Below are 10,970 nucleotides of genomic sequence, written 5' to 3' on the forward strand. Positions count from 1 at the left end.
CTTTATAAGTAGCTCAAGCACCATAGAAGGGAGAGAAAAGCAAAACCCTAATTACTCACTGACCAACCATTAAAACTTCAAAAAAGTTTGGAATAGCATTTTCTTACCTTTTACAACCTCTCCACCAAAGGATTTGAGACTAAAACCTCCCCCTCTTAGTAGAACAATTTTTAGGAGGTGCCCAACGCCTCCCAAGCCTTTTTTCTCGGGTAAGAGTGAGTGACCCGAGGAGAAAGAAAGGGGCTGCAGCCTTTTATACGTGGAATATTTGTAAGGGCGGCTGGTGATTGAGCCGCCTCTACAAATCGCAATAGTGGGGGCGGCTAGTGAGTGAGCCGCCCCTACAAATCGACGTAGGGGCGGCTTGTATCACCAGCTGTTCTTACTGTGCCATTTGTAGGAGCGGCTGGTCTTGTGGGTCCCGAGCACGTCCACTGTAGAGGCGACTCCATCACCGTCCGCTCCTAAAAGAAATGTTCCGTTGCTACAGACTTTTTCTATAGTAGTGGTGATAAATTGATTAAACTTAGACCGAAATAGCACGCACACTTATTACACATTTCGACCACGCATAGCGCAGTGACGACGCCCAAATGATGAAGACTTAAATGAGTTACTTACAGATCCACGCACTCCTAGCCTTAATAATTAATTATCTGCAGCTAGCGGCCCTCCCCATGGCATCCAAATTGTTTGATCTCGCTCTAGACAAGATCTCTCGTACATAAACACACAAGTTATATACTCTTTCTTCATCCCTCTAGCTATCGGTGTGCATATATCATACGCATAGAATCAAGAGGAGCCAGCCTTGAACATTCTCTTTCCACCAGGATGGCTGCTCCTGATGTTATGCATGCAGCCCCCATGCCAGCATGCCGCGTGATACACACACGTACACACAAGTGTTCACAGCACGCTTCGTCCTCCATCATCTACCCACCGAACCCCATGCCGAACGCCGGCGCAGCTGCCGCCCAGTAGTCTCCGGGGCCAGCGACCACGTCTCCCACGTCCAGTGTGCAGCTCACCGGGACGAGGCACAGACCCCTGCTTCTCAGGTCCTTCTTCGCTTCCTCACAGCTTTCATCCTGGCCACAATTAATTTTAACTAACCACATATATAACCAATATATATTACAAAATATATGCGCATATATGTGAAGATAAACCATGCATCTGTCTATTCCTTTTTTATTTTACATGTGTGTGTGTGTGTGTGTGAGAGAGAGAGAGAGAGAGACAGAGAGAGAGATCAAATTAAACGAGCTGTGAATTGATTTGCATATTAATCTAGTAGTGTAGTACCTGCTCATCAGGCAGTCCTCGTTTCTTTATTGCACTGTCATGCAGGAGCTGCACGTATGGGCCAGCGATAAATCATATACGCGTACATTAGTGAGAGGCCAAAGACAGTTTTGCAATGATAACTAAAGATGATGTAAAGCTACAGACAAGTACTGGCCCATGATTAACTTTCCTTGATGCTTTTCTGTATACATGCATGCATATGTACCAATGAAAGCTAGAGACTTTTGACAAACTAAAGGCTCCTTTTTTTTGAACAAAAGTATCTTTGTGCTTTACTTAACCGATCGATCAGATGCGTGGGTATAGATCCCATGCACAAAGCAGCATATGAGACTAATCGAGTAGATAATGATACCTGGCCAGGGTCTTCTGGAAATATGCTGTGCCTTTCTCCTCCGTGCACCTAAAAAATTGAAGGGTGATTAAAGGGAATCAGACACCTTTTTACCGGTATATATATACATAAATTGGTTCGCCAGGCATAAAGTTGCTGTCAATACTTTTATCGAAAGATCTCACAAAGATACGATGCTTTGAGTAAAATCATACGCAGATGCATTTTCTATTGTGTACTGCTTGCTGTTCTGCCTTAATTAATCTTGTCATGGCAATTCTATACTTCTCTGCAGCAGAGTGCATTCTCAGTAGTGCATGTGCGAATCCTTTGTTCAGAAGAATAAACAATTGTGTCATAAGGGTAGCTAGTATACTTTATTGTTATTAACTACTGCGCAATGCATATTACTATAAGCCAAAATATGATCAGGACACACGCAAAAATATATATCCTAGCTTCCAAGAACATACAACAAGGGTGTGCCACTGTACCCCTTGTGATCTGATCATCTGAAAAAGGAAAATTAATGCACCAAATGGTACTGTATGTACACACCAATCGCTTGTGTGTGTTGTGTCAATAGCATTTGTTTCCTCTGGCAATCACATGTACGTACAGCTGTGGAGCGGTTCTCACCAAATGGTCAGATTGCTTCTCCAAAAAATGGACCGCTGATCAGTTCTAGTGACGAAACTATATATTACTCTCTCTATTCCAAATTATAAGACGTTTTGACTTTTCTAAAAACATAGCTTTTGCTATGCACTTAAATATACACTAATGTCTAATGCACAGTAAAAATAATGTATCAGGAAAAACCAAAACGTCTTATAATATTTAGAACGAATATATATTACAGAAAATGCTCAGATGTTTTGATTACTTTAGCAGCGATAGGCTAAGGTTGCAAAGAATATCCCATGTGTTTCTCATTTAAATGACTTTTAGATATACGTTTTAGTTTGCATAATCTTTTGCTTCCTGCTGAAAATATAATTAAACAATCTCAACATTTTATATACTGATAAAAAAATGAACATAAAATCATATTTGATGTGATTTTATGGTTTATTTTTTCAATAATCCTTATTCTTCACATATATTTGCTCTACTTAATGTAAATTTTTGTGTAATACTCAATCAGTTACATGTAATATTTTTGTACTGCCTCTCATATATATTATAATTTGCCATTATTATATGGTATGACCATTAATGTAATAAATAAAATCCTACTGAGACGAATAACTAAGATTAAGTTCAACTTAAGGTGTCCTTTCATTTGGAAATTAAAAATACTATATATATGGTCGGGTGTAGTGTAACACATGTCAAAAGAGTAAAATATAATTTGTGCATTAAGTATTCATATATAATTCTCATAGGATGGATGGATTGTCCCTACATGATGGGGGCATGCATATCCAACTGCTCGATTTAATTAGAACGGAGATTAGTCCATTTCAATCTATCTGACCTCTTAGGGGGAAATGAATTTGCTAGCTTGTACATACTAAGATATTTATTTACCGAAAAGGGTGGGGTGTGGTCATTTAATTATAGTACGTGTTGTGACTACAATACAATGCAAATGCAATGCAAGCACTTCAATTTGTTGGTTAAGCACCAACCTAAAGTACTGCAAGCCGAACTAGGGGACAACGAATAGAAATTATCTCATATGTGGACCACCATATGAATTTGGACCCCAACGCAATCCCGCGCGCATATATAAGGCTCCGATCCATCCATTGGATCATTTGGATCTGAGAGCTAGCTAGCTAGCTAGGGTGCCATGGTATCCATGTAGAAAACGCACACCGTGTAGTATGTGCAAAGACTTTTAACTAATTTGTTTCTACCAGAAGATAAGAGACCTGTTTGGATCTCGGCCGCAGAAACCACGCCAAAAGTGCGACGAGTTGTGGCGGTGGCGTGGTTTCTTTGGCGCCACACTCTGTGACGGGCCGTTTGTGCTATAAAAAACTGTGGCAACCTAGTTTGAATCACCAATATAATGTCAACCAAACAGCCCCTAAATCCCTTACTAGTACTTAACAAGCGTCAATCTCCTGTTGACCCAGTCATCACCAGGTACTCCTAGTCCTAGCTATATATATACTTGGCCCTATTTAGTTCCCTCTCAAAATGCCAAATTTTTCAAGATTTTCCGTCACATCAAATCTTTGGACGCATGCATGAAGCATTAAATATAAATAAAAAATAAAACTAATTACACAGTTTAGACGAAATTCAAGAGACGAATCTTTTAAGCCTAATTAAATTATGATTGGACACTAATTGCCAAATAACAACGAAAACACTACCGTGTCGTTTTACCAAAAATTTCGGCAACCAAACTTGCCCTTGTCCTGTTATCCACGTAGGGGGAGAGAGAAACAGATGCTGTGAGGCGCGCGCGCGAGAGAGAGAGTGCTGGGACGTGATGTGCGCATGAAGGCGCGCAGATACGATGATGATGAGCAGGAGCAGCAGAGCTAGGTAACTGATGCAGCAGGCAGAGCATGCACCGAGATGGCAGGCAAGCGGGCAGCTAGACTAGCATCGGGAATTGTGCACGCAACGGGCTGCTGCTGCATGGACATGATACTCCGTCCTACTCCTACCACCATCTCGCGCCATGGCAGGTACACACATGCGCACATACTGTAACTATGCATGGAGTGATCGAGTCAAAGAATCCAGAGGAGGAGGGGCCGGAAAGAGATCAGAGAGAGAAGCTGTAGCCATGAGCTACAGTGGTGCCTGTAGTACTACTCACACTAGCCTCGTGGAGCTGCTGCTGATGCTTGGAGCCGCCCCCACCTCCATTGCTGCCTCCCACGTACGGCGAGCTCAGAGCCTGGAGATAGAATATTTATGTAGATCAAGCAACAAGTTAGGCCCCGTTCGCTGATCTGAAATTTGGCTGAAACTGGCTGAAAAATATTATTCTGGCTGAATTGTTGTGAGAGAAAAACACTGTTCTGACTGAAAAAAACAAGTCGAACAAACCGAATATGGGGTAAGCCGTACAAGTAAAAGTCACAGCACATGCATGCAGAGAGATTAATTGAGGTAGTACTATGTAATAATCTACTACTACTACTATCAAGGAAGAAGAGAGATATATACTCCATCGAGACAGATCTAGCTATGGCCGGAGAGAGAGAGAGAGAGAGAGAGAGAGAGAGAGAGAGATGCGAAGAAATGAAGGCTGTGGCAGCTAGCGTGCTCGGGGGCAGAACACGGCTATCTCCTTTCCAGAAGGGCATGCTGCACGTACTGATGCATAAAACCAGGCTTGAAAGATCGCGTGCCGCGCCACACATCGGACAGATTAACACAACACGCATGCAGCTTTAGCAGCAGCAGCCTCTTTTTATTTGTCACTTGACTGCTACTAGCTCCTTCCTTGGTAGGAGGAGAATGCGCGTTAGTTTTTGCATGTAACAACGCTCTAGCTAGTTTTTGCAGGTTAGATAGATCGGTGTGCGTGCGCAGTGGCAGTCGACAGTATATATAGTATATATAACATACTAAGAGCTTAATTTGTTTCAACTGATGTGTGAATAAGCTTGCTAAGATTGATCCTTCAAACCCTAGCTACCTGCATAAATACGTTATCATCTAAACCTCGGCTATATATATACCATCATGTAGACTGTAGCAACATAGACTGGTATGTACTCCCTCCGTTCCAAATTATAAGTCATTCCAAGAATCTTGGAGAGTCAAAGTATCTTAAGCTTGACCAAAAGTTATACGAAAAAATACACAAGTTCACGACATCAAATTGATATACTATGAAAATATAAGTAATGAAGAATCTAATGACACTTAGTTGGTATCATAAATGTTATTATCTTGTTATATAAATTTGGTCAAACTTGAAAAATTTTGACTCTCCAAGATTCTTGGAATGACTTATAATTTGGGACGGAGAGGGTACTATAATAAAGCAGCTCTCCAAAAAAGTGCTCGGTGTTAAGTGCACACAAGTGTGAAAGCAAACAAGGGAACAATTACATCGCATGCATGGCAATGCTTTATGTATGATCCTTTGTACTGTACTACTGTTTGAGGCCAGGGCTGCAGGTCAGGTACGGGCACGCATGGAGAGAGAGCGCGTGTTTAGTTGGGTGAAAGTTGGAAATTTGGCTACTGTAGCACTTTTGTTTTTATTTGGTAAATAGTGTTCAATCATGGACTAATTAGGCTCAAAACGTTCGTCTCGCAATTTCCAATCAAACTGTGCGATTAGTTTTTTTCGTCTACATTTAATGCTCTATGCATGTATCGTAAGATTCAATGTGATGGCTACTGTAGCACTTTTTAGGAATTTAGGGTGGGAACTAAACACGCGCGTGTGAGAGAGAAGAGCTGGACCTCAATTTGACCATGGAGGAATCTGATGTACCCAATGGCTTCAAGGAGTACTGACGCTGTGTCAGTCTGCCACAGAAAAAGAGAGGGAGAGGTTAGCCCATGTCAGGATCTCGTTTTTGTTTTTTTCTATGTAAAAATGGATCTTCTTTTACATGATACAGTCTCTGGCTAGCATCAGAGTTAGGAAAATCGTAGCATGCAAAAGACAATGATGCTTAGCTGACTCTAATGGTGGGCCTTCATACTATATATAATTGATATTAGATCCCCCCAGCTCATATAAAACATAGGGCCTTTGATTACAAGTATTTCCGGACACTCTCTTTCATTTGAATTGTTCAACTGTATAATTTAATTTTATGCACAAAGAAAAACAAGCTGTAATGTGAGAAGAACCATTTTCTTTTTTCTATAAGAGCAGAGCCATTTTCTATTAGGAGTAGGGGAAATTAGTTTTTGTAACATATATACATGTAATTAACAAAAATGACTTCTCAGTTAGTTTGCTATGTGGCGTCTCACCTATATACCAAATTCTACGTTCATTCTCTGTAGACTTGCACAATGGATGATATGGGCTGCTATTTCATTTGGTATATACAAAGTCTAATCTTTCTCTTAACAATTAAATACAGACAAGAAGGGGTTTAAAAAGGTACAGTAGCTTATTAGTAATATCATATTGGTTCATGTCAATTCAATAATTTTGCGATTGTGCCCTTAATTTGTCTCCGTGAACGCCTTTTGTATTAGATTTTTCTATCTACAAACTGGGAAAACATCTAGCTAGCCTTGTTTATGAAGTTATGACTTATGACTTCTATAGCAAGTAGTATTCCCTTCAAAACTAGCCATTATTATTTTTTATGTTCATAATTTATATTTGATATTCTGATTCTGATAGATGCATGCCATTCTAACTCTTTCCACTCGCTGTATAATGAAAAGAACATAGGATACATAATTTACAGTGTTATATATATATATATACCTTTCCAAACGGGGAGACAAGCTGGTGGAGAGCAGTTATTCGATCCCCTAGCTTCTCCTTCCTCACCTGGAGCAAAAGAACAAGCAAAAGATATTAAAATTGCCATCATTCCAACCCCTGCCAATCTCACACTCTGACACCCCACAATGATTCCATGCCTGTCCATTTCAGCATGCATGCTTCAAAGCTCTCTAGCTAGCTGCTACACTGATCTGGAGTCTGGAAGACTGCTGGCCCATGCATGCTCTGATGCTCACTGGAGAGAGAGAGAGAGAGAGAGAGAGAGAGAGAGAGAGAGAGAGAGAGATGACCTTCACAGTAGATTGAGCCGGGGAGGGTTCTTGGGTCCTAGCCTTCTTGAAAGCTGATCCAGATGCTGTGCTGATGCACTAGTGGAAACACAGAAAGATGGAGCAAAGTCATTAAACTTTCGATTCCACATAGTATAATTTATTTACTTATTTACTGCTTATCAGCTGGCATGGCCATCTATATTATGTTAATTAGCACTTCGATATATGATTTAGTAACCAATTCACCTCTCTCTAGTCTCTCTCTCTCTCTCTGTGTCAGGTAAGCTTAAAGAAAGCCTTTTTACTCTCTTGAGTACATTAAAAATTAACGCAACCTCGTCTAAAAGCAGCTACGATGTGCATGCGCAGTTACGCACATGGATAAATCAGCTTTGCATCCTCCTCCATAGAAACTGAAATTAAAAAAAAAACAACTTTGCATCCCTACCTCACGTGGTGAACTGCTGCTGTTGTTGGAGAACTCCAGCATGTTGCTTCCGAGGGAGGTCGTCGTTGTGGTTATGGAAGAAGACCTAGGAGAGGAAGGTTTCTGCTGCTGCGAGGCCTGCTGCTTGCTGTTCTGCTGGAGGACGCTGCTGCTTCCCCATGGAAATTGGATCTCGACATCACTTGTGCTGCTCCCGTAGCCGCTAGCCGCTGCGGCACCGTAGACGACGTAGCTGCCGCTGCTCCCTCCAGCTTCTGAACAAATCGTAGATGGAAACGCCATCTGGCTTTCCGTACTGCTAGTATTTGACAATCCCCCTCTGGCCGGATGAAATCAGCAACTTAGTCAGAAATTAAAATGCTAAATACGACAGTTTACTGTTAACTGAAACATGCATGTTATTATTCCTTATATTTCATGCACCACTCAGTTTTTTTAAGAGTAAAATGCATCAGAGGTTCATTAAATTTTGAGAGGATGTCATCTAGGTCTATCAACTCTCAAACTATATTTTTTGGTCCCTAAACTTTTTTAATGGCTTACTATATGTCCATACTCCTTCGTTTATGTTTGTATTTTGCAGAAACCTCCCTATATTTATTTTTCTTTCACACGCTTACCCCTCTCGACCATCTCCGAATCTCGACATCTTCCTCAAGACCATCTCCTAGGATCCGAAGTTGTGGGTGCAGCCAATGGAGTTTGACCCGTACAGGTTCGTGTCCGGCACTCCGGCGGCGAGACGGCGGACATGACGGGGTCGGCGGGGATCCGGATGATCCAGCTCCGCAAGGGGCGCGCGGAGGATTTGCCCCGGACTTGCCATGGGGACGACGCACATCGCCCTGATGGTGGCGCAGATATGGTCCAGGCGTTCGAGACTTCGAGTGGAGCGGGCACCCGTCGCAGCCGCCACTGGACTTCAAGGACAAGATGGAGTTCACGGTGGTGATGGATCGGCCACTGCTCGCAGCGGTGAAGCTCCGAAACCTCTCGTTCAGTCGTTCCGATCGAACGCGTCCATGGGAACAGGGTGTGTGCGCTTGCGTTTGCCGTTTGCGCATGTCAGCTAGCGTGGCACTGTGGCAGTACGACGTCGTTCGTACGTGTGCACATGATGCATGGCCATGGACCAGGGCTGCATGCTGCTGCTCTGATTTCATTTCAGGACTTCAGGACGCAAGCAAGTTGCCACGTGTACTAGCTAGCTACTACTCTCCTGCGTCGTAGTCGTTCATGAGCTGTTAGCGCCTCCATTGTATGATGTACCATATAGTACCATACACGCCTCTTACTGCTGTACTTACAGGGACTTCAAGGTCTCCATCAAACATCCGCTCCATCATGGACCAGAGGCTGGCGGGCCACTACTCGGTGAAGGGCGCGCACGCTGTGATGGAGGTAGTGTTGCAGTGCACGGCACAGCAGCCGTGGGACAGGCCACGCATGGTGGCCATCGACCATCGTCCATGTGTTGGAGCGGCCGCAGGGTAAGCGCGTGAAAAAAAAGAAACATAGGGATGTTTCTGCAAAATACAAATATAAACAAATGGGTATGGACCTATGGTGAATCACTTAGAAAGTTTAGGAACTAAAAAATACAATTTAAGAATTGATGGACCTAGATGACACCCCTCAAAAGTTAATGGATCTATGGCGTATTTTACTCTTTATTTAAATAACTATTATCTTGTTGCCAATATCAAGAACTACATGTGTCAGTGTTCATGAGTAAACTTGTTGCATGTCACTCATTTATAGATAGAGATTAGAGAGAGGGGGAGGGGGCCGGAATTAATAGTACTATAGAGTGAATAATTACGTACTGTAAGAGCTGGATCCATGAATCCTGCTGGCCATGGCTGCTGGTGGTGCTGCTGTCATGCTGCCACGGAGGCGACGTGCTGGTCGTGGTAGGCAGCGGGTAGTGATTCGAGAGCAGCAGCGAGGAGAAGGAATGGAGAGCTGACGAAGAAGAAGGAGAGGGCACGGCAGCGGCGGCGGTACCGGTGGTGGTGGTGGTGGTGGTGGTGGACGGCATGAAAAGAGAAGGGTGGTGCTGCTGCTCAAAGGGGGGCCCCATCAAATTATTGATGCTCCACCATCCATGGCCATGGCCTGCCTCCCCCATCTCGCGCACTAGAGCCGCCGATGATTTGTGGACGACTCCCCTATCCATATTCTCCTCCCTCTCTCTCTCTCACGATATGTCACCGATACCTCGATCTCTCTCACGATATGTCACCGATACCTCGATCTCTCTCACACACACAAACAAAGTGCAACAAGCACTTGCTTGCCCTCCTCTCTCTCTGTCTCTCTTTCTCTAGCTTTTGTGCACTCGTCGATCGATCGCCACCATCTCTGCTTCGATCGCAAAGCCCTTTTACTTGTTGAGGTCAACCTCTAGACAGAGGTGGGAGAAAGCATATGGGCCTTTAGGAGAAGGATGGAGGGGAATCTCAAGTGTAGTGGCACTGGCTATACGTACTACTGGCTAGAAGAATTGAAGCTAGTGGAGTGGAAGGGTGCGTGTTTGAAAGAGGGCATGTGTTTTATTTCAGCTCCCCTCCCCCTACAACTTTACCTGTTTCCTTTTCCCTGGCTGCCCTTTTTCTGCTGCCACCTCTTGGTTTTATTTCTTTTGCATTGCATCGGCCTCCTTTTGCTTTTGAGAAGAAATGGGTCAGGGAAAAGTTTACCTTGCATCCAGGCTTTAAGGAATAGCCTGATTAAAGCTGAATAATAATGCATGAGAGGCACCCATAGAAATAAAGGGGCTATACATATATCTCTCCACTCTGGTTAAATAATTGCAGACACTACATGAGGATCGTCTCTGTATCCATTAAAAAAAGGATCGTCTCTGTATATATATTATTGTCAAAATTCTAAAAAAATGTACAAATATATGTAGAGAGGGAGAATCTATTATGATATCTCCACTCCACATACATAACTTCAAGATCTAGTTTCACCTGTGAGATAAATTTTGTCTCCCATTCAAGTTCCATCTAGTATAAATTTTACATGTACATCATATAACGTGCTTGGCCCATCTCTGCTTTAATTTTTTTTAGAATGTGAAGAACTTCCTTTTGTTTCCTGAAAAAGGCAGGACAACTAGAAATCATTGCTGCATTAGTTAAAAATTCATGAGCACATACAAACAAATTTAACATTCAAGAAACAAAAACAGTG

The 10,970-nt window shown here is 42.8% G+C and overlaps 1 protein-coding gene across 3 annotated transcripts; it reads right to left on the reverse strand.

Annotated features, from left to right (window-relative positions):
- Positions 1-495: 495 nt before the first annotated feature.
- LOC136471705 (transcription factor bHLH68-like) lies at positions 496-10,303 on the reverse strand. Of its 3 annotated transcripts, XM_066469445.1 has the most exons (9): positions 9,596-10,302; positions 7,770-8,088; positions 7,340-7,417; positions 7,029-7,094; positions 6,038-6,103; positions 4,431-4,511; positions 1,667-1,714; positions 1,309-1,356; positions 496-1,091 (listed from the first exon to the last, which is right to left on the reverse strand). In XM_066469445.1, exons 1-9 carry the CDS (start codon positions 9,946-9,948, stop codon positions 936-938), a joined length of 1,215 nt encoding a protein of 404 aa, XP_066325542.1. In that variant the 5' UTR covers positions 9,949-10,302; the 3' UTR covers positions 496-935. The 3 variants fall into 3 exon arrangements, with proteins under 3 accessions (XP_066325542.1, XP_066325544.1, XP_066325543.1); XM_066469447.1 differs by lacking the exon at positions 6,038-6,103 and having other exon boundaries at positions 9,596-10,303; XM_066469446.1 differs by lacking the exon at positions 1,309-1,356 and having other exon boundaries at positions 9,596-10,303.
- Positions 10,304-10,970: the final 667 nt, after the last annotated feature.

This window comes from Miscanthus floridulus, chromosome 8 (assembly GCF_019320115.1).
Source record: "Miscanthus floridulus cultivar M001 chromosome 8, ASM1932011v1, whole genome shotgun sequence".
Lineage (NCBI taxonomy): Eukaryota > Viridiplantae > Streptophyta > Magnoliopsida > Poales > Poaceae > Miscanthus > Miscanthus floridulus.